The sequence below is a fragment of the Falco rusticolus genome, chromosome 12, assembly GCF_015220075.1.
Source record: "Falco rusticolus isolate bFalRus1 chromosome 12, bFalRus1.pri, whole genome shotgun sequence".
Classification (NCBI taxonomy): domain Eukaryota; kingdom Metazoa; phylum Chordata; class Aves; order Falconiformes; family Falconidae; genus Falco; species Falco rusticolus.
Window position 1 is genome coordinate 27787463 of NC_051198.1, and position 20046 is coordinate 27807508.

The 20046-nt window shown below is 55.3% G+C and overlaps 1 protein-coding gene across 3 annotated transcripts in view; it reads left to right on the plus strand.

Moving 5' to 3' along the window:
- The window catches only part of STUM (stum, mechanosensory transduction mediator homolog), a 51190-nt gene extending 42736 nt beyond the window's left edge, over positions 1-8454 (plus strand). For 2 of the 3 annotated variants that reach the window (XM_037405648.1, XM_037405650.1), the window contains one exon: positions 1132-8454. In XM_037405648.1, the coding sequence (XP_037261545.1) occupies positions 1132-1166 (35 nt within the window). In that variant the 3' untranslated portion in view covers positions 1167-8454. The remainder of the gene's footprint in view (positions 1-1131) is intronic. The other variant, XM_037405647.1, reaches the window with a different exon arrangement.
- Positions 8455-20046: the final 11592 nt, after the last annotated feature.

Sequence of the window (20046 nt, forward strand, 5' to 3'; positions counted from 1 at the left end):
CCTATGGGATTTGCAGCCTCCCCACAACCACTATATGTGGCACAGGAAATAAAGTGGGGTGCCATTCCCCTGGGAGCTGTGATGAGCAGCGGGACAGACTGCTTTAGTCCTTGCAGCATCCATGTGGCTGCAACACAGCAGGGCCAGGTGTCTGCAGAGGCCAAGCATGAGCCGCACAGAGCCCTCGTGGTCCTTGCTGCCTTGGTAGGGAGGTGCATTAAACCTCATGGCTAGGGGAAGCGGGGAGAGGGTGGAGGAGGAGGGATCCGTGTAGTTTCCCAGTGCGATTGATTTTGCTGCTGAACAGCTCAGTTTCCTCCAGTCCCACCAGACAGCTGCTGTGCCCCACCAAAAGCACCTGTAATTCTGCCGGGCTGGAGCAAAGCAAGTGCATAACGAGGCATATCATTAGGGAAAGGGCCCACAGAGGCATCCTGAAGTCTGTGTTTGAACCCTGACATGTCAGCCTGTGATTAAAGGCATCCCCTTGCTCCTCCAAGAGATGTTTGTTCACCTCTGCAAACCGCAGTGCAAATTGGTTGCTGCTGGAGAGCTCTGTTAGCAAAAGCCAGCATGGGAACAAAAAGGCAGATAAAGGAAACCAGCCTCCTCCTACCTGGCAGTCCCCTGGAAGGACGAGGTTCAGCCGTAGATCACAAGTAGAGATGTGATGTGTCGGATGCATGATAAGTGCTGCCAGGTCAGCGCTGGGGAACAGCAGTATGTAAGGCATACATTTCCCCTACATGGCAGAATTAACACGCTTCCTCAAAGTTTTAGCTTATTGGACTGTAGCGGCATTGGTGGCCGCCGGTACCTCCTGTGCCTTTATGGGCAATTCAAGCAGACAGGCCTTTGCCCACGCCGGCGGCTGGCAGCACGGCTGGCTGCTGGCAGCCACATCGCTGTGCCTGGGAAAGCACGTGCACCCCGTGCCTGCACCGGGCAGGCTACAGCTAGACAGGATGGCTTGCCGGGCCGAGCCTGCCCCAGGGGGAACGTGGCAGCCCCCTATTTTCCCACATGGTTTGCCACTCCTGGTAAACCAGGCTCGTGGCTCACTTGAGCCTCGCCAAGGGTCCTCGTTAGGAATTAACACTAATCATGTTGCCTTCCCCTCCCTCCCCACAGGCTACAAGGAACAGGGGATCCCACAGCAGCTGTAGTGGCTGGGACAAGTGTGGTCAGAGAAACACGGCGAGAGATTTCCTTTGGCAGCTGCAGGCTGTGGACATTTTCATTACCCTTTGTCTCTCTTCTTCTTCCTTTTGTTTTGTTTCCTTCTGTTTGAACCTGGTTCACCTGCCCATCCAGCGGAGCGGAGGTGCAGAGCGACCGACGGAGACTTGCACTGATCAGCGGAGATGGGGCAAGCACGGCGTGGCTTAGGACTGGTCCCGGCCAGCATGCGGTGGGCAGCTGATGATGACGAGGAGGGTGCCAGGAGAAGGAAACACCCTTGGCGAAGGTGGCACCTGGGCAGGCAGCTGAGCCGGGGGAGCGGGAGACGCTGCTTTCTCTCTCCTCCCAGAGGAAAGTAGCTGAAGACATTTCGCTTCCTTTTTACGCTCACCATTAAAGGAAACTGGCTGTGAACGACAAGTGCCAAGGAGCTATTAATAGATACATGTACAGTATGTAAAAGCAAACCAGTGGTACTTTTTCCCCACCCTGAGAGTCCATCCTTGACTGCTTTGTGGTAGTGGAGGGCTCAGCCCAGCCTCCTCTGCTGTCTCTGTATATACGATGCTCAATGAAGCTCTGTCCTTGCAGATGTCTCGAGAAATGTGCTTGCTGTAAATCGTATTGTACTGCTGAACGACTGGGGCCATCCCCTGCTCCCATCCACCGGCACCATGTGAAGACCAGACCTCCTGCCAGCCCCTGGGGAGACTTTATCTAGCATGGGACTGGTGCCCCGCAGCACCTTGCCTCTAGGGTGGTGGGTACAGCCACGTGCTGCCAAAAGCTTCTAGTGTAAGACAATACTGGGGGAGCCAAAAAAAAAAAAAAAAAAAAAAAAGGCGACTTTTCCTCCCCTCCCCATGAAAGGGACTTGCTGGCAGCATCTCCGTGCTTTGGAAATGGATCCCCTTACAGCGTGCTGCGTGCTCCTGGCTGAAGCAGCATCCCTGCTCTGCTTCCCCGGGGTAAGTGCCCAAAGCAAGAGCAGCCTGACCTGGTGTTAGCCAGGGGCTCAGTAGCAGCTGCAGCTGGAAAGCCTGTGGCCACATGGGGTAGGGCTGTGTTTCTGTGGCTCGAACACACCATGTGCAGGGCTAAGTTGGGCATCCAGGTGGAGCGACCCCGCTGGTCCTGGGTGGTGTTTCAGCAGGGCAAGGGGAGCTCAGCCAGGGAGGGGGACATGGTGGCAGCCCCCTGCTTGCTTTCCCACTCCAGAAAGGAGGAGCCCTGCTGAAAGTGGGCAAAATCAGGCTGCTCCCAGGGTCCTCCCAGTGAGATGAGCTCCACACAAACCTGCTGCCAAAACTGGGAGCCACCTGAGCACGATGGAGCTGTGGCCTGCTTCCAGCCCATCACTCGTGCAGAGAGGCAGCTGGTGGGCAAGGGGAGAGCAGCAAACCCTGCTCCCCTACAGGCCTCTCCTAGCATGATGGTTTGTTAAGGCAGGTTTTAATTTTCCATGCGGATCAGATCCTGTCAGTTAAAATACCTCCTGCTGCAAAGAGGGCTGAGGTGTCAAACAGCAGCAAGTGCCCCTGAGCACGTCTCCTCGCCTGATCATCTGCAGGCAGAAAGTGTGGGCCACCTGGCTGTTCTCTGCACTGTCTGTCCAACCCTCAGAGGCATCGCAGGGGCACATCGAGCAGGACAGTACGCCTGTCTGTGAGCCCCCAGGTGTTTGCACCCGCAGGAAACATGGCTTTGCCTCCCCACAGCCCCAGCTCTCCTGATGGCTGGACACCTGCTGGCTTTAATGCCAGACCTTTCCTCCTGGAAAGGTTCCTACCCGCCCAACGCCCACACTTTGCTGTGAGCCCACAGGCTGTGGAAAGCAGGCACTGGTACCTCTCTGCTCTCCCAGCTCAGCAAGCCCTTCTCCAGGGCTAGTGATAAAGCATCACTGATAATCACAGTCCCAGCTAACTTGTGATGGGACAGGACCCATCCAAACCATGCGCGTTTACCCGGCACAGGCATCAGACCTGATGACAAACTTTTTTCACCCCACCCTTTGATGACAGCGCACCATAAAAAAGCTTTGGGCTGCCTGAACAGGAGAAAGGGGCTGAGAGTCAGAAGCCTTGGAAGCACCAGCCTTTGCTGCGAGATGGGAGACTCTCAGCAGCCTTAATCAGGAGAGCAAATGGAACCCATATAGTAAGGATGCAGTTTTGTAACACAAACAACTCGCCATATATTTTACCAAGCCAGACTTCAGCTAGGTCAACGTATTTTACAGATATTCCCTTTGTGCATATGCAGGTGCTACCTGGTGTTTGAGCACAGCATGCCTCAGCCAACACCCTTGGCTAAACACCTGCCAAACCACACAAGCCCCACTGAGCATGCACCCCGCAGCGCCTACAGCCCCCAGGAGGTATGTTTAAACTGGCTTTTTAGCAGCAAGAGGTTAGGAAAGAGATCAACATGAAATGGATGGGTGGAAGACCCTTCAGATGAAGTTTAAAGCAGTATTTCACAGGTCTTAGCCCAACACTAACAGTGACCCTCTGCATCTGCAGACAGACAGATCGCTCTCCCTGTCGCACAGCTGGGAAGCAGCAGCGTGTGGTCAGGGTACGTTACCAGGCTCCAAAGCAAATCCATGGCAGAACCACAGGAATAACTCGGGCTGTATTTCTCTTGCCTTGCACCCCAAGCAGGGGCTCACACTGCTATACTGACCAGCCAGAAACGTGTGTTTAGCAGTTACCCTGTACCCGAATGGGGGTGCTGAGCTCAGCTTTTTGGGCTCTTCCACAGAAAGCAAAGGTCCATAACGTGGTGCAGACAGGAAAGCTGCTCATTTGTAACTTTAGAGGAAGACATGAAAAAACACCAGTTTTAGAGAAACGCCAGCCACACAACACAGGCAACAGCGAAGCGGGCTGCTTTGGAAGACGAGCACCAGTTGGTGCTGCTTCTTAACCCAGGGCTAGAAGAGGAAAAGCAGCACAGTTGTTCTGCCGTGATGCCACGGCGCATCAAGGCTCAGTTACCTTGCCTTGCTGAGGAGAGGTTTGCAAGACAGCAGCACTTTGAAAACTCCTAGCAGGTCAGTGGCAGATGAGACCCAAGAGTCATCTAACATCTGCGTTAAAGCCAAAGGATGAGCTCCTCAAGGGTACCGTTGCCACAGCAATCACCAAAAAGGTTTCTGCTCACAATGTCCAGCAATTTCAACTCTCTTTGACCATTTCTACCAGAAGGACCCGTGAAGAGGGTGGCTGCTCAGTGACCTGTGCTGTAGTGCCTGCAGCTCTGTGGCTTGCAGGACTGTGCAGTTGTTACAGAATTGAGCTTCAGCATTTACTGCAAGACAGAGAAGCTCTTCTCCTTTATTTTCCACCTGGGAAAATAAGGGGTAAATGGGATCCTACCCAGCAGCAAACTAGGAATCAGTAGCACAGCTGGAAAACACCTTCACAAGCTGCTGTGATCAGTGGGAGCTCTTTTTTCTGAGGTTTTTCACTAGTTATTAACCACCCAAGCAACCCGCTAGCTCAGATGCAGCGAGCATGGTGACCAAGAGCGATGGGTACCGCTCACGTTTGCTGAAACAGAATGGCTGCTTCAAGTGCCAACTCCAAATGCTGCCTGAGCGTGGAGTTAGCTGGGCTTTTGCCCTGGGGTGGACGTGCAGGAAGGTCTGCAGACAGGGCTAGTGGGTGTCACTGGGCCGGCTGGCAGGGGTGTTGAAAAGACACCAGGCAAAGCCTTTGGGTGCAGCAGCTCTGACACCGGAGCAGCCAGGCATGGCTGAGAGCTACTTGTTCTAGTGCCCCTGCAGGTGGATTCACTTTTAGAGGATGGATTTAAACATTCAGTGGACAGGCAGTGCAGGCAGTCTGGGTCTGGGGAAGGTTAAACAAGGTGACATTTTCACTGCGCATTTAACTGCCAAAAGCTGTATCCCCTGTGGCGCAGCTGTCAGACCAGCAGCAGATGCCCCATCCCACAGACCCAACACCTGTAACAAAAGGTCCCCTGGAAACAAAAAGGAGGCAGGATTAGCTCCTCATCAGCATCGTCAGGGTTTTGCTGGCCTTTCAGTGGTGTCAGGTGCTGCCTGTCCCTGTGCTCCAGTGAGGGCAGGGGAATTGCATTAGGTGGGGAAGGGCTCATATGGAAATGCTGCCCCCCCCCCTCCCTCCCCCGACTGTCATAGGTCTTCAGAGAGCATCGCTTCAGTTATGTGTGTATGCTGGCTGCATTTATTGCGTGAGGGAGTTTGGCACCAGGAGAGGTGCAGGATTTATAATTTACTTTCAGGTTTTGCTCTGTAAAAGTTTTTCTTCTTTTTGACGTACCAAACTGGTAAAGCCAAGAAAACAGGCAAGGCACTGCTTTGGAGGCTCTGAAATCTGTCAAAAGGACATCCCAGGACAGAAGACCTCATTTCTGCCTGTTGTAGGGATTTGCTTAATTGATATTAATTAGCACCAGGCAGATTCCCACTCTCTGCTTTAGGACAGAAGCAACTTTCTAGATTGGCCTTGCTGCCGGAGAGCAAGCACCAAATTGCATTTTCCCCAAAACCACCCTGCTGCAGTGATAACGATGACAAAATCCTCTGCATTTTCCAATAGTCCTGTTTAAGACCAGCACCCTCGAGCTCCCCCCAGCCCGGGTGTGAACAGCAGCATGCTCCCAGGCAATGGCAAGCTCCTGAGCCTGGTTTCAGGTCTCCCCGTGGCAAGTAGCAGGGGAGCAATGTGCTGCAGTGAGCTCAGAGGCTGCGCCCCACCACAGTGCATCTGGGGAAGCCAGAGGCGACAGGTGGGACTTCAGGCCTTAGTGGTCACAAGGCAGGTCTGCTCAGTCCCATCTTTAATATCACACCCCACCCTGACTTGTTTTTCCTCCTCTCATAAGAGGTGGACAGGGACAGACCAGGCAAAGCCCATCCCCTTGAGGGTCTCCTGGGGAGCCTGTGGTGGGGAAGCTGCAGCAAGCTGGAGGTAGGTGCGTGGTGTCCGCAATCACACACTACCGAGAAGAGCCATGCAGTGAAGACACAGGTGTAAGTGCTAATCTAGAGCTTCTGCCCCCCTCCACCCCCATCCCATCAGCAATGCTTTTCTTCCTCTTTAGGGCCAAATTAATCACCCAGTGTTTTTACACCTCCATCTGGAGCACCGCAGAGGGAGGCCACCTCCTCCAGGATGCCCACCAGCACCAGGGTCCCGCTAGCGCCTGCCATGGCCCCCTGCACCGCTGCTGCAAACCAACCCCCCCTCCTCACCAGCACAGCTGCAGGTCACTGCCAGCAAATGCTTGATCTGGTCAAAGGCGCATGGCACCTGGCTATCTCCATATCATCACCTGCTCCATACATATAGATGTTTTAGGTGCAAGCTGTACAGCTAAAGAGTGATAGTGGGTAATGAAGAATAAATGCAGTGCTTCACCCCCATCTGCCAGCACCACGGCATTTTCTGCTGCTCTTCCCTGATTGTGAAAACCAGGTTTCTCAAAAAAAAAAAAAAAAAAAAAAGGGCTTTAATGGAATAGTTCCTTGGTACTTGAACCCAGCTAGGCTGAACAGCTGATTTACTACTCACTGGAATGCAATTCCAGGTAGGAACCAAACCAAATTTGTTTTTGAGATGTGGGGCTATTAGTAAACCAATTTCATTCTGGGTCAGCCCAAACATTTCAACACAGAGCACGTTAACATTTTTTTTCTAAATTTGTTGGTGTTGCCAAATCTGTCCTTACCATGGAAAAGGTGCTATGGCAGAGAGCCCCTGCCCTCCCAGCCCTTTCCCTGCCTGACCGTGCTTGCTGCAGGGGTCAGCATCCCTCTCAGCCATGGCACAGGTGCCTGGCAGTCACAGCCAGGAAGGTCAGTGGGATTTTGAGCTGGCAAAGGCTCCAGCACACAGCCGTGCTGTAGGGAGTGTTAGACATGCGAGGTGCCTCCATCTGTGCCGCATCCTGTGCTTCCCGAGACACAAAGCCACGCGTTCCTCCCTATGTGCATTGACTGTCACACATTTTATTAGAGATCTTTCAGTTCTGCTGGAAATTGCCCCTTGTCGTCATCTGGCTGTGACGCAAGGGGTACTGCGCCGAGCTCCGTGGACAGGAGGCTGAAGAGTCACAGTCTCATCATTCTCCAGGGGGCTGTTTTATTCTACCCTTGTCTTGCCTTCTACTTGTTTTGGGATGACCCTGTGGTCTGCATACACGCACACACTCCAGCAGAGTGTGTTTTATTACTATTGAACCTAAACTACATCCTCAACAAGACACCACCAAGAGTTCATTGACATTTAAAGCCCAGACACAAGCAGAGCTATAAGCTTGGCTAGACCCGATATTCCTCCCTTTCAAAAGCAATGGCTTCTCCCACACGCTTGCTAACCATGGCATGATAACACCCCCCTGTATTTTCTAGCTGACTTCTCTTCATGCTCACACACACAATGCACTCTCAGGCAGTGCTGCAATTTATTTTCCAAACTGGCACTTGGCATTTCCATCCCCCGGGTGGGACCAGTGTGCTGTAAAACCCCAGGTGACAGTGGCACCAGCTGAACCAGGGTTCATTATAGTGAATCCCACAAGAGCCCACACCACCCAAAATCCTTCCTTCTTATGCCATCCATATGCATAACTAGAGCCAGGCTAAAATTCAGTCAGGCTTTTCTTGCACCCACCCACTGGCCAGAGGAATGCAACACACACACACACCCCGCACCAAAATGATGTGCTGGGATGAGAAGGCTTCACATAGACTCCAGGACCAGCAAGGTGAGAGGTGAGAGTACCTCAATCCATCTTCCAGCTCAAAGGCAGGACAAAAGGAATGGCAGATGAGGGCTTGGGCTCAAAACAAGGGCTCACCTCCACCAGCACAGCCAGGAGGCGATGGCAGCGCTTCCCCAAAAACACCCAGCAAGCAATCCCAGCCCAACAAGCACCCCCCTTTCCACCCACCACACGTATGCAGCACTGGGAGGGGGATAAGTTGTCTGTCACTGGCTCAAGTCCATGTTTTCCTTTGTTTTGGCCATGCTTGGGTGTATCAGGTTTTCCCACCCTGGGAAGGAGGGAATGAGTGCATACCATCGGGGTGCAAGTGACACAAGTGGGCAAGCCCACCTTTCATCTTCATGCTGGAGCCCAAACAGAGGGGTTACGGGGGACCGTTTGTATGCCCATTTACATCACCAAGTACTGGATTGTGACTTGCTGTGTTTTGATACTGTGTTTTTTTTTTTTTAGTTAAATATATTCTATTGCTGAACAGCTGGAACAAAATGCAGAGTCTCTTTATGTGGCCTGGAGAAACTCCATCAGCCCTGGATCAAGATCTGCCTTCCTCCTCCTACCAACTGAGTGGTGGAGCCCATCCAGCAGACACCAGTCCACACCTGAGGAGAAGAGGCAGGGGGCCAGGGCATTCACAGCTTCCTTCAGGAGTTAAGGACCCAGAGCTTTCCAGGCGAGCAGGGGGCTGGTAAAGACCCTTGCCCGCACCTCTGAAATGGAGACAAGGCAGGGGAAAAGCCACCCTGCCACCCCCCTCTGCACACACCTGCCAGAAATCCTTCTCTCCTGGGTTTTCTTTGCAGTTTTAACACTTTAAAATGACTCCAGGCACATTATCCCTGCTACCCCTGCAAGAGCAGCCCCCCCGTGCTGCCAGGGCTTGGCCACACGTGCCAGAGCAGAGCAGACCTTGGTGGGTGGCAGGGCCATCACAGGGGAGCTTTGCTATCGAAGGCAGCACTGCTGCAAGGGCTGCCAGCCCCTCAGAACACATTGCACATTTTGACTAGCCATACTTCATGCTCCCTGCTCCTCCTGCCACCTGCAACACCCCAAAGCCCCGCTGCTCTGCTGCCTCCCCAAAGCTGCTGTAGGTGGGAAAATGCATGGGAGATCCCAGATGGATTTGTCAGGGCTTCTCTTGGTCATTTTGGAGACAAGCAGGAGTCTAAAGTGTCCAAGCAATTGTTCATTCATACAGACACCCACAACCTAGTAGTTTTGACCCCAAACACTGGCACACAGGTAGTTCCCAGGCTGGCCAAGCTTCCCCTGGCCCTGTCTGGACGCCTCACCTCTGCAGGAAGCTCCTTGCAAACACAAGTAGCTTGTCCAACACCAACTGTCCTTGGGCCAGAGGCCTCACACTCTCTGTCAGGGCCCCTCAAAAAAAGCAAAGGCTGCAGTTATCACCCCATTTCCAGCGCAGGCAGTGCTCACAGAGGACAGGTTTCAGCCAGCCCTGGGTACCCCGCAGCCCTGCTGGGAAAGGGCCAGCCTCCTGCTCCATCCAAACCCCAGATCCCTGGAGGTCTGCAACACTGCCACAGGTGACGGCAGCTGCAGGGAATAAGCCTTAAGCACAGTTCTCTGTGCGATGGGACTGCACAGACCCTCACACACGCTGCGTCAGCGGGGCTGGTGTCCTCCCTGCTGGGGAGGGGGAAGGGGGCACAGGGCTCAGTGGCATCTGCCACCCACCCAGAGCAGGTACAGGGCTGGCCTCCCAGACTTTCCAACAGGCAGGTAGGGATGAATAGGGAGCCCAGCAGTGCCGAGGGGAGGAGATGGAAGGTGCCTGGGGTGAAATGCAACTATGGCTCTGATATTCACCCTCCACAGCCCCAAATGCAAGGGCAGGTGTTTGCCAACAGAGCTGGAGAGACTGAAGTGTGCTCATCCCCTTCTCCAAATCGCCAGAGCAGTGCAATGCCCCTTGCACGGGCTCACACAGGAGGGGCAGCAAGACAGAAGCCAAGCATGGCCCCGGAGAAGCAGGAGAGGGCACCCACGCAGTGAGGCTGAGGCTGTCACCATTGGGAAAGTGACAGCATGGATCCCACCCCATCCACCCTCACAGACCATCAGTAACCACCTGACCCAGGCTCAGCAAGGGACACCCACAGCTGACACCCCACTGCTGGGCAGCAGGGCCAGCCCCGCACCGCTTGTCTTGAATGGGAAGAGGGAAGGGGGGAAGGATGCAGCTGCAGCAAGAGCATCAGAGGCAGGGAGCCCAGCGAGGACCAGCCCTGGCACCGGAGCAGTGCAGAGTGAACCCTGCCCAGCTGCAGGGCACGGTGAACCGGGCAGCAGGTCCAGCCTGGGGGCCTTCAGTGGCACTCAGGGGGCCAAACTCAGATTTGGTGCAAGACCAGTGAGAAGGCTCTTTGTGCACTCCATGGCCTTGAGGGATCTGGTGGGCGAGGCAGAAAGCTCCGTTTCACTTGCCACATCTTTCTGTTTAGGTTTTGCCCCTCAGCACATGACGCACTTTGGGATGAAAACTGATCTATAATATTATGATACTATTAATACACCCATGCAGACACACCATCACATGGCAAATCCACTAGAGAGATCTGGGATAATTATCTTGAAAAGACTTCTTTAAAGCCTTGCTAACACAACCATTTCAGCAGGGGAAGGGGGGGGGAAAATCACACAAATGGAAAGTCAAAAACTGGAGCTTAGTGAAGACAGTTAAGCCACGGGGAAAACCTCCATGCCTTACCCTTGTCTGAGCACCATCATGAGACCAGGTCTTTCCCCCACCTGGAGGAACAATTGTCTCCAGCAGTTTTTCAGCCCTGTGGGCTACTAACACGCTTGTCTTATAACAAGGTTATATATAACATCCTTGTCAGGGAGCACCCTGGCTTCAGCAGGTAGAAACCCAGGAGGTTTTCAGGGGATTAAGAGGCAGAGAGGAACAAGGTGATGAGCACAGCCTGTGACTTCTGCCAGCTCCTTAAACAAGCAGCAGCACCATCTCTGCTGGAGCAGGCACCAAATCCCCATTCTGAGAGCAGCCTTGAAGCCAGACAGCACCACCAGCCAGAAACACAGGGACAGGGTGACCAGCAGGTTCCTGGGCTACTTACCCCGTAATATGTTTGCCCTTGCCAGGGAACAGCAGCCAACAAACCTCCAGGCCTTGAAGAACTAGAAGCGCCCAATGCAGCCCTGCTCTTCTCCAGCATCCCACGGGCATGCAGAGACCAAACCAGAGCTCCTCAGACCCCCAAGCCCCAGCACACAGCCAGAGCCCACAGCTGCCCTGCCCCAAGCCCCACACCACATCCCTGGGCAGACCCCCCACACCATGCAGCCCCAGGGGGGCACATGGTCATCACAGATATCTCATACTGACTCCCCCTGCCCCCCAACCCAAGAGCAAAGCCTGCCCAGACACCCCCACAGCACAGCTGCAGCTCTAACTGTACCCCCTCTATGCACCCACTCGGCACAGCACACAACAATGGGGCCAAGGAAACCCCCTTTCCAGCAACCACCACACAACAGAGAAAATTCCCCTCCCATTGCACATGCAACCGCTCCAAGCTGGGCTTGTTCCACCTCCCCAGGAACACAGCTCCCCTCCCCAAACCAAGCTCACCTTCACAGGGCTGCCAGACACCACCAGGACACAGCCACCCCTGCAGCAACTCTTGCTGGAAGCCACACAAAACTACAACCCACAACACCCTCACACTGAAAGAGGGCAGCTGAGACTTTATAGGTGACCCAGAGCAATCAGTGTAACCAGGTGTGCTTTGCATGAGGCCATCTGGGAGATTTCAGGCTGCTGCCTGCTGTTACACCTGTGGGGCAAAAAGCCTCTCGGGCAGGAGGGCTGCGGTCAGTCCTGGCTTGCAGCTGGCTGTGCAGGCAGCTCTCGCTGGCGGCAATGCAGAGACATGGAAATACATCACCTGGATATTGTATCATTTAGAGATGTATATTTAGAAAAAGCGTAATTTCAATTATATTCTGTTCAAACTCGCCTGAGTGACCATTTGAAAAGAACATCCATGCAAAGGAGAATTATTGCAAGGTGTACATGTACTAGTTCAATATCTCCAGGCCATGCAGTCCAAATATACGTTCAGGTCTGACTGCAGCTATGAGAAGGTAGCACCTGATCCTAGGAGCTAATATTACAATTATAGGCTACTTCAGAGCTTGTTTGCAAAGGAAAATCACAGCCCTGTGGAAGAGGACGTGAGCTGCAAGCTTAGAGGTGGGGACACTCGTGTCTGGGGTGCATTAACTGTGTCCCCAGAGGAAACAAAGATGTGGCAGCCAGAGCATCCGTGCACTAAAAAATGGTATCACGTCCCACGTCCCTAAGTAACTCTGGACTAAGGCTTGTGTTGACACACTTGTTCAGTCCGCTCCCCTTTCCTGCTCAGTCCTGTCTGCAGATGTGGGCAGGGTGGGGGGACAAAACTGTCCCCAGGCTGAACCCTCTGGGGAAAGCCAGAATGCTACCCCCCACAGCAGGATCCCGTAGCAGCGCTGGTGGCCTCAGCGTGGGGACCTTGGCTGGGGCGGTGGCAGCGGCTGGTTGACACGGGGCAGCTGCCGTCGTGGGGAGGTTTGCTGCCTGCAGTGGCTTCTGCGGCCCCCTTCATGTGCATGCAAACACACAGAAGCACCAAGACGGGCTGGCTCTTTTTTGCCACCAGATGTTATTTCAAATATTAATATTTTAAACCACCGGGTGTTTGTGTGCCAGGAGGGATGCAGCCAGCCTGGCTTTGCTGGCTGCCCCTCCAAGGTGCCTGTGTCACTCTGAGACTGTAAGACACTTAGTGTTGGAGACATGCCTTCCACCAAGATCTTACCAGCTTGAAATTTGGGCTCAGTGGGGCTCGGCGTGGAAGTGCCTTGCTCACACTTGTGCCAGGTGTGATGCTCCTCCTGCCCATGCCTGGGCACCAGGCTGTGTGGGGCCATGCCACCCGTCTGGAGCCTGGAGCCGTCCCGGGGTGCAGGTGCAATGCTGCTGGGTGCTGATGCACCATCAGCTGCCTCCAGCCCCGCCAAGCCGCTCCGGCTCAGGACAACGCGGAATTAAAAGCTAAGGCTGACTCCAAGGCCCCTTCTGTTTCTTCCCCAAATGGAAAAGGTTCATTCTAGGAAACTAATTTCCTGGAGGTCTAATTTTAGAAAAAGGCTGTTTCTGCTGGCCCTGGCTGCTGTGCCTCACTGCCTTGCCCAGCCTGCCCCCCTTGCTCCCCTCTCCCCGCTCCCAAACCCACCAGGACAGGTTATCCACAGCAGGTGTGGGCTCGTGGGTAGTGAGTGCAAATGGGCACGTCACTGCTAGTGACGTGAAAAAAGGTTTGCAGGTTTCTAAGAGATGAGCCTTGGTTTCAGGCCAGCCAGATGAATGCCAAATTCCAGGCTTAAATTCTGTTTATCCAGAGGCCTGCCCACTGCTGAGCAGCAGCCTGGGCAGAGCAGGGGACAGGAGCCAGCAGGGACAGCCACTGTCCCTGCAGAGACATCGTGCAAGTGCCCTGGCAGGCTCCCATGCAGCACACCGTAACCTGCCCTGCCAAAACCTCTGCCTGCCCCCCATGCACCTGCTGGCCTCCCCCCAAGGACAAGGCTGTTCCTGTGGCCGTGGGGCCGCACGCGCAATCCCCACCAGGCAGGGCTCCTTTGCAGAAGACGATGAGAGAAGCAGCTGCTGTCACTGCCTGTCCCACCCGTGGCCAGCACAGCCCCAGGCACGCTTTGCTCTTGGGTGCAAAGGACAGGATGGCACCAACCTGCCCTGCGGGTGCTCGCTGTGCGGCAGCACCGTGGGCCAGACCACACCGGCACGCAATGCTCACGAGACATCCTTTCCAGCCCTTAATGACCTCCCTGTAAGCCACGGAGACTGGGAGCCTCCCTGCAAAGCTGTGTCCCGTGGGAAAAGCAGTTGGGCACATGCAAGACGGTGCAGTCGCATCAGGGCACGTCTGAAGCATCTGCTTGGGGATGATGAATGGTGGGAGGAAGTATGTGGCGTTTTATACCCCATGAGATGAAGCGTGGTGGGGATGACATGTCCTCCAGCCCTGGAAGGGCTTTGCAGTGCCACCGCCCACAGGTCAGGGACAGGCTGTGGCAGTGGCTGAGCCTGTTTTCCCCACCAGTGCTTCCTGGCCGAGCCAGTGCTGTGCTGCGGGTGCTATTGCAGCAGTGGCACAGCTGTCCCCATGCGTCCTTGCACAGCACCCTGCTCAAAATAACCGCCCTGGGCGTTGTGGTGGGGGCTTGGCTGCTGGATGCTTTCGGGTGGTGCAGGTTGGTTGCTGGAGGGGACAGGTAAGGTAAGGCTTTTTGTGACTTCATATGCACACCGCCTTTGCAGAAACGGCCTGGCTTTCCCCCACTTGTCCCAGGGACACAATGCATTTCAGCTCATGCCCTCATGCTGCCATCTTTGATGCGGCTTTTAGTGCACCCAGCTGGCTGTGGGCAGTAGCAGCACACCGGTGGTGGGGCACCCAGTGCTGTGGGGCACTTGAGTGCGTTGCCCCTGCAAGAAAAAAGGACTTGGGAGAGCCTGTGGCACTGGGGCCCATTGAAGGTGCCACAGCCCTGTGCTCGCATGTGACCCAAAAGATGCTTTTTAGGGGGTGAACATTCCCGTGTGTTTGATTATGGTAGGGCTAAAATGAAGCCAAACCAGTGTAGTGGCATCCCTGGGACTGGGGAAACCCTGCTGCTGGTGGGGCCAAGGTGGCCAAGTCATGGGCGCAGGAGCACAGCTGAGAGGATGAGCCTCCTGCAGAGAGGCAGGCACCAGTGGGGATTTTGGATGCACCAATGGGGATTTTGGGTGCAACAGTGGGGATTTTGGGTGCACTAGCCCCACATCCAGCTGGGAAGGGGGACACAAGATAAAACCAAACCTGTAATTGTGCATTCAAGGTGACCTTTTCCTATGAAGGACGTCCAGCCACAGCAAGGCACGGATCTTCGCTCAGCAGCAAAACCCACTTTGTTTTTCAGAACTGCCACTGTTTTGCTGCGATTCAGTCCAAACAGAAATGATAGAGAGGGGTGGTTGACTGCAGCCTCCCATCCCATCCCCTCGGCCGCAAATAGCCCCCGCAGAGCCTTGCGTGCTTTGCCACTTCAGCTCTTTGCCACATTTATGCTGTGCCCAGCGGGTCACATAGGGGAATGTCACAGGAGTCACCACAGCTCTGCAGGGCATGTGCCACCAAGGCCGGGGAGGTGGGACTGGAGATGGGAGTCACCCCGGGGCCTTCCCCACCTTCAAGATGCCCTGACCTGTCTCTCCCCACTGGGACTTGGCTTATCTCCACCGGATGTTTCCCTCCAGCTCACAGCAAACCTCAGACCCACCACTGCCACCCACCCACTGTCCCCTACACCGGCCGCCCAGCCCAGCTGCGGGGCTGCTGGTGGGAGCCGAGCCAAGCCTTGCCCACAGCACCCAGGCAGCGTGGTGCCCCTCTCCACCCTCATGGATGTCACCCAGTCACAGGAAGTGTCCCTGCATCCTGCTGCTCCTCTGGGCAGCCAAGGAGGGATTTTTCCGGCGCAGATTTCCAGCAGAGCATGCAGGAGGATGCTGTACCTGCAAACCATCACGAGGGGCTGCCTGCCTTCGCATGGTGTTACCACCCTGCAGAGCCCATCCTGCAGATACTGCCTTCTCCCCTTGCTTTTTGGGGGGCATAAAAAGAGTGTGAATTTAGCACTAGCAAAAGGTACTGCATGGCCAGCGGGGAACGTTTTTTAGCCAGAGATCCTTTACAAAGGCGGGACCTTATCTGTGCACCTCTATCTTGGTGCTACAGACTCCTGTTGCTTTTTCTTCTCACATTCCCTTATCTGAGCCAAACCCTGCTTCCGCAAGAGAAGTAGCTCTGTGTGTGTGTGTGTGTGTGTGTGTGTCCATCCCTGCAGGAGAAATCCATGGATTCCAGTCATGGAAAGCAGCATATAAAACATCTCAGAGCAAAAGCACCTTCTGACAGGGAGGTCAGTAGCTAGAAATGAAAGTATTTGCTTTTTGTTTTCTGGCTCTAGTCAGCTGTTTGAGTAAATAAGTTTGTGCCTGGATTTCCCTTTGTGCTTCTGTATCCAGGTGGTTTCAAATGTAAGATTTTTCCCATTAGGGAAAGTGTGTTTGAGCACCCTGGCAATAGGCAATGGGGAGAGGAAGGAGCTTTTGCAGGACTAACGTTATTAGCGGCCCCAGCAGCAGAAGCCCCAGCCCCGAGCAGGTGGCGGGCTGGTGCAGGCAGTGGGCTGAGCTGATGGGGCCCAAGAGCTGCATCTTCTGCAGTTTCCTCCATCGCTGTCCCGGGTGGGATTTACTGGGGAGCCTCCTCCACAGGCTTGTCTTCAAAGTGGCACCAGCAGCAGCTCTCCTGTGCTCTCTGGCTGCTTCAGGCTGGAAGCACAGTTTTTCTCTGGAGAGAAGCAGGAGCCATGTGAGACAGGTCCCCAAAAGATGGGGAGGGAGGTAGGGGTGGACAGAGAAAACCTGCCAGTATAAAAGCAACACTGGCCTCTCGAGCATTTCTCAGAGGAGCAGCCCCCCCCCCCCCCCGAAAGGGCAGCGCTTTCCTGCCAAGCTCCAATGCCTCTCTGGGGAGCATCTTGCTGTGGGTCAGGGCAGGGGATGGCAGACCCACGGCCCCAGTCCCACTATGGGGGTGGGTGACGTGCACTCGTGGGCATGACAGGGCTCATCCCTGGCCACCCAGGGTAGGCATCTCATGCTGCTGGGAGGAGCAGAGTGTGAACATTTCCATCCACTTAAAACCATGTGGGAAAAACACAAACCAAACTGACAGATGTGACTGTGGTGTCCTGCTTACCTTCCCCGTTTGCAGGGCTTTAAAAAATTGTAATTTTTACATTTCACAGTAACAAGAACAAATTTGTATTTTTTAGGGTCAGGGGAGAGAACAAAGTGCAGACCCAAAGAAGACCAGGGACTCAAAGCTGGAAAGCTGGCCCCTGCGGTGGCAGGGTGCTGGTCCCCAGGGTGGCAGGGTGCTGGCCCCCTGGGGTGGCACGGTGCTGGGGCTGGCTGCCCTCCCCGGACATACACAGTGAGGGGGGATGTGTTTCCCCCAGTCTCTCCCTCCTAGAAACAGGAACCTACACCCAGAAACGGGATGCGGGCAGGAGGAAGCTCTTCGCCCACCAGAGATGCTCTGGAGTAGGGGGGGGGGGGGGGGCGGGTCTGGTATGGAGCCGCCGGGCGGGGAGGTGTTTCATTCATTTTAACGACCCCCTGGCTCCCGACATGAGCATCAACCAGGCGCCAAGTCCGAAAGCTGCCTGGGGGTGGGAGGCACGTCCCAACGCAGCGGCGGCCGGGGACCAGGCAGGGGCGGGGAGCGCCCCCCCCCGGCAGCCTGGGGAGCGCTGCCACCTGCCGGCCTGCGGGGGAAGCGCCGGGCGGCCCCAGCCGTGTCGGGGGCCCACTGCACCCCCCGAGCCCACTGCACAGCCCCCGGGACCGCCGCGATGGGCTCCCGGCAGCCTGAGCACAGCCCCATTTGGGGGTTACACCCCAACACGAGCCCTCCCGACACCTGGGGGGTGGGGGGCACAGCCAGCCTCCCCGGCAGGGCACCATGCACATGCATCACCTCCAAACCAGCAGGAGCCTGGAGCTGCCAGGCACATCCCCCCACACCAGAGCGAGCATCCCCAGGCTACTAAGCCCCCCCCGCCCCCCAGATGCTCTTTGGCCATCGTGGCACGCCGTTGCAAAGCCACCCCTGCCATGGTGCCCCCACATTGCCCCCTGCCACGCACCCCTGGGGTAAGATGCAGAGGCAGGTGCTTTCCCACCCTGGCAGCTCCCCCTTGCCCCTGCTTACCTCCCCGCCCCCAGCACCCAGGGCAGAGCTGCGGTGGGCAGGGGGCCGGGGCCCTGGGCGAAAACCAAAGGGGCTCTTCTGAGCTGCTGGACACACCTCAGCTGAGGGCTCTCCAGGGGGAAAAGCCCATCACTGGCAGCACCAGCCCCAAAACTGCAGCATTTCATCACTCCACACCTCAGCTTAAGAAAACCCTCCTTGGCGCAGCCTGGCTTCCCTTTCCACCTCCCCACACCTTCATCTACGGCCAGCAGTAGTTCAGTAGCAATGACTTAAGTAATTTATTTAAGCACTTAAACCCCTCCGTTTGGGGTCTCATTGCTCAGGCAGTGCAACCTCTTCCAGCCCTTTCTATGTGCAAGGGGTCTGGCTATGGGGGTCCAGGCAGTAGCACTGCCCTGCATCATCCACGGCACGTGCAAAACGCCTCCTGAGGTGCTTCCCAGAGACCCCCCAAACCCCACCAGCCTGTGTTGCTAACAACGCACAAGCCTCAGACCCCTATCAACCACCGCAGCAAAATCTTACATTTTCAGAGTTTGTGACTCCCAGCTCAGCCGCAGCACCCTCTTGTTTATGGGAGGTTCAGTCTTGCAAGTAGTACCTAACTAGATAATTAGGAAGAAAATTACGTGCCCCTTCCCCACCTACAGCTTGAGCAGGCTGCTGGAGGTGCTGGGATGCTCTGTGCTGTACTGGTAGAAACCTCAGCAACATCTCAAAGTTTTTTTTGTTGCATTAACGTAAGTGCTGGCCTCCCTTCTCTGTATTGTTTATTAATCATTTAGTTTATTAATCCCTGAAGTGACCGGGAGCCTGGGGCTTCGCTTTGGGGGTGCAGCAAAGCCAGGTGGGGGGCAAGTGGGGCTCTTGCTGTGGTGTGTGCCGTGCTGTGCTGGCAGCCCCCTCTTGGCACAGAGCCTGCTCCTTCCCAACCCTGTGCATCAGCCTGGGGGTCAGCAGATGCCAGTGCTCAGTCATGAGGCATTTCTTTCCCTGACTTATTCCCTTCCTCTCTCCACCACCACGTCGTGGTGTTTCTTTAACTCTCAAGGATGTTTTTTTGCAGAACAAGGTTGAGGGTCTTACTCTTTACCTTCTGGTTTTGCATTTCAGGGTGCAGCTGAATAAGTTTGGGAGGCTTTTGCTTTCCTCCACAGGTAGGAAGAGTCGTCACCTACCGATGAAGCTCTTGGTGGCCCTCAAGCTGTAAGTAAAACATCAGCTGTTGGTAAGGATGCTGCAGTGGTGCACAAGCCAGCCAGATAGGAAACACGTACGCCTTCTTCACAGCCCACAAGGGGCTTGCCAGGTGCCCGTACGACAGCCTCCTACCTGTAATACCACCAGCTCCTTCTCGTACCAAGAGGTATCTTGTCTTTATCAAAGTCCACGCTGGGCTTCTCCTGCGGTTTGTTTCAGAGGCTCCATGGCAAGCGGCAGTGATGCTACAGGGACCGGTCCCCATGCTGGGCTGCTTCTGGGGGCTTGGTCATTAAATCTGAGTTTCCTACGGGGCACCCCACCTGCACCCCTCCGTCACGTCTGTCCCAGGACAGACTCCTGCTGCCCTGGGCTTGCAACGGAAACCAGGAGAGACTGGAGCTGCTTTCAGGCTCTACAACTTGATTTCTCCTTCATCTGGAGGTTTTTTGGCAGCCTTTGGTCCCAAGCACTCCCTCTGGCGCTGCCCATGGTGTGGCTGAGAGGGAGAGGAGCAGGGGAAGTGTGTGGCTGTGCCAGGCAGCTCTGATGCCCCTGGGTGTGTTGATACTCTTGAGCACAGAAATCACAGGGTGGCACTCGGGAACTGCTCAACAGGAGCCAGAACACAGCGCCACCGAAAAACACGAAGATTGAAAAAATTCCTGGTGTGGAGCTGCCTTTGGTGGGCTTTCCTGCAGAAGGGGGATGGAGGAACTCAGGCCTTTCCCAAGGGTGCCCCTCACCCAGCCTGGACCCCCCCCAGCCCCCACTCTGCTCTCACCCTGCAAAGCCAGTGCCCGTTTGCCAGGATCTGTCCCCGGCACGGGATCTTTCCCTGCTCTTGCTTTTACGCAGCACTACTCCCGGCACATGCTGGGGTAGCCAAAGCTGGAGCCCGATTCCCCCCAAAATCACCACGGACATGAAAGCTGGCTCCTGCCTTGTTCTCAGGCTGCTGCAAGCTGCGCGAGGCGGACGCAGGCTGTACACCAGG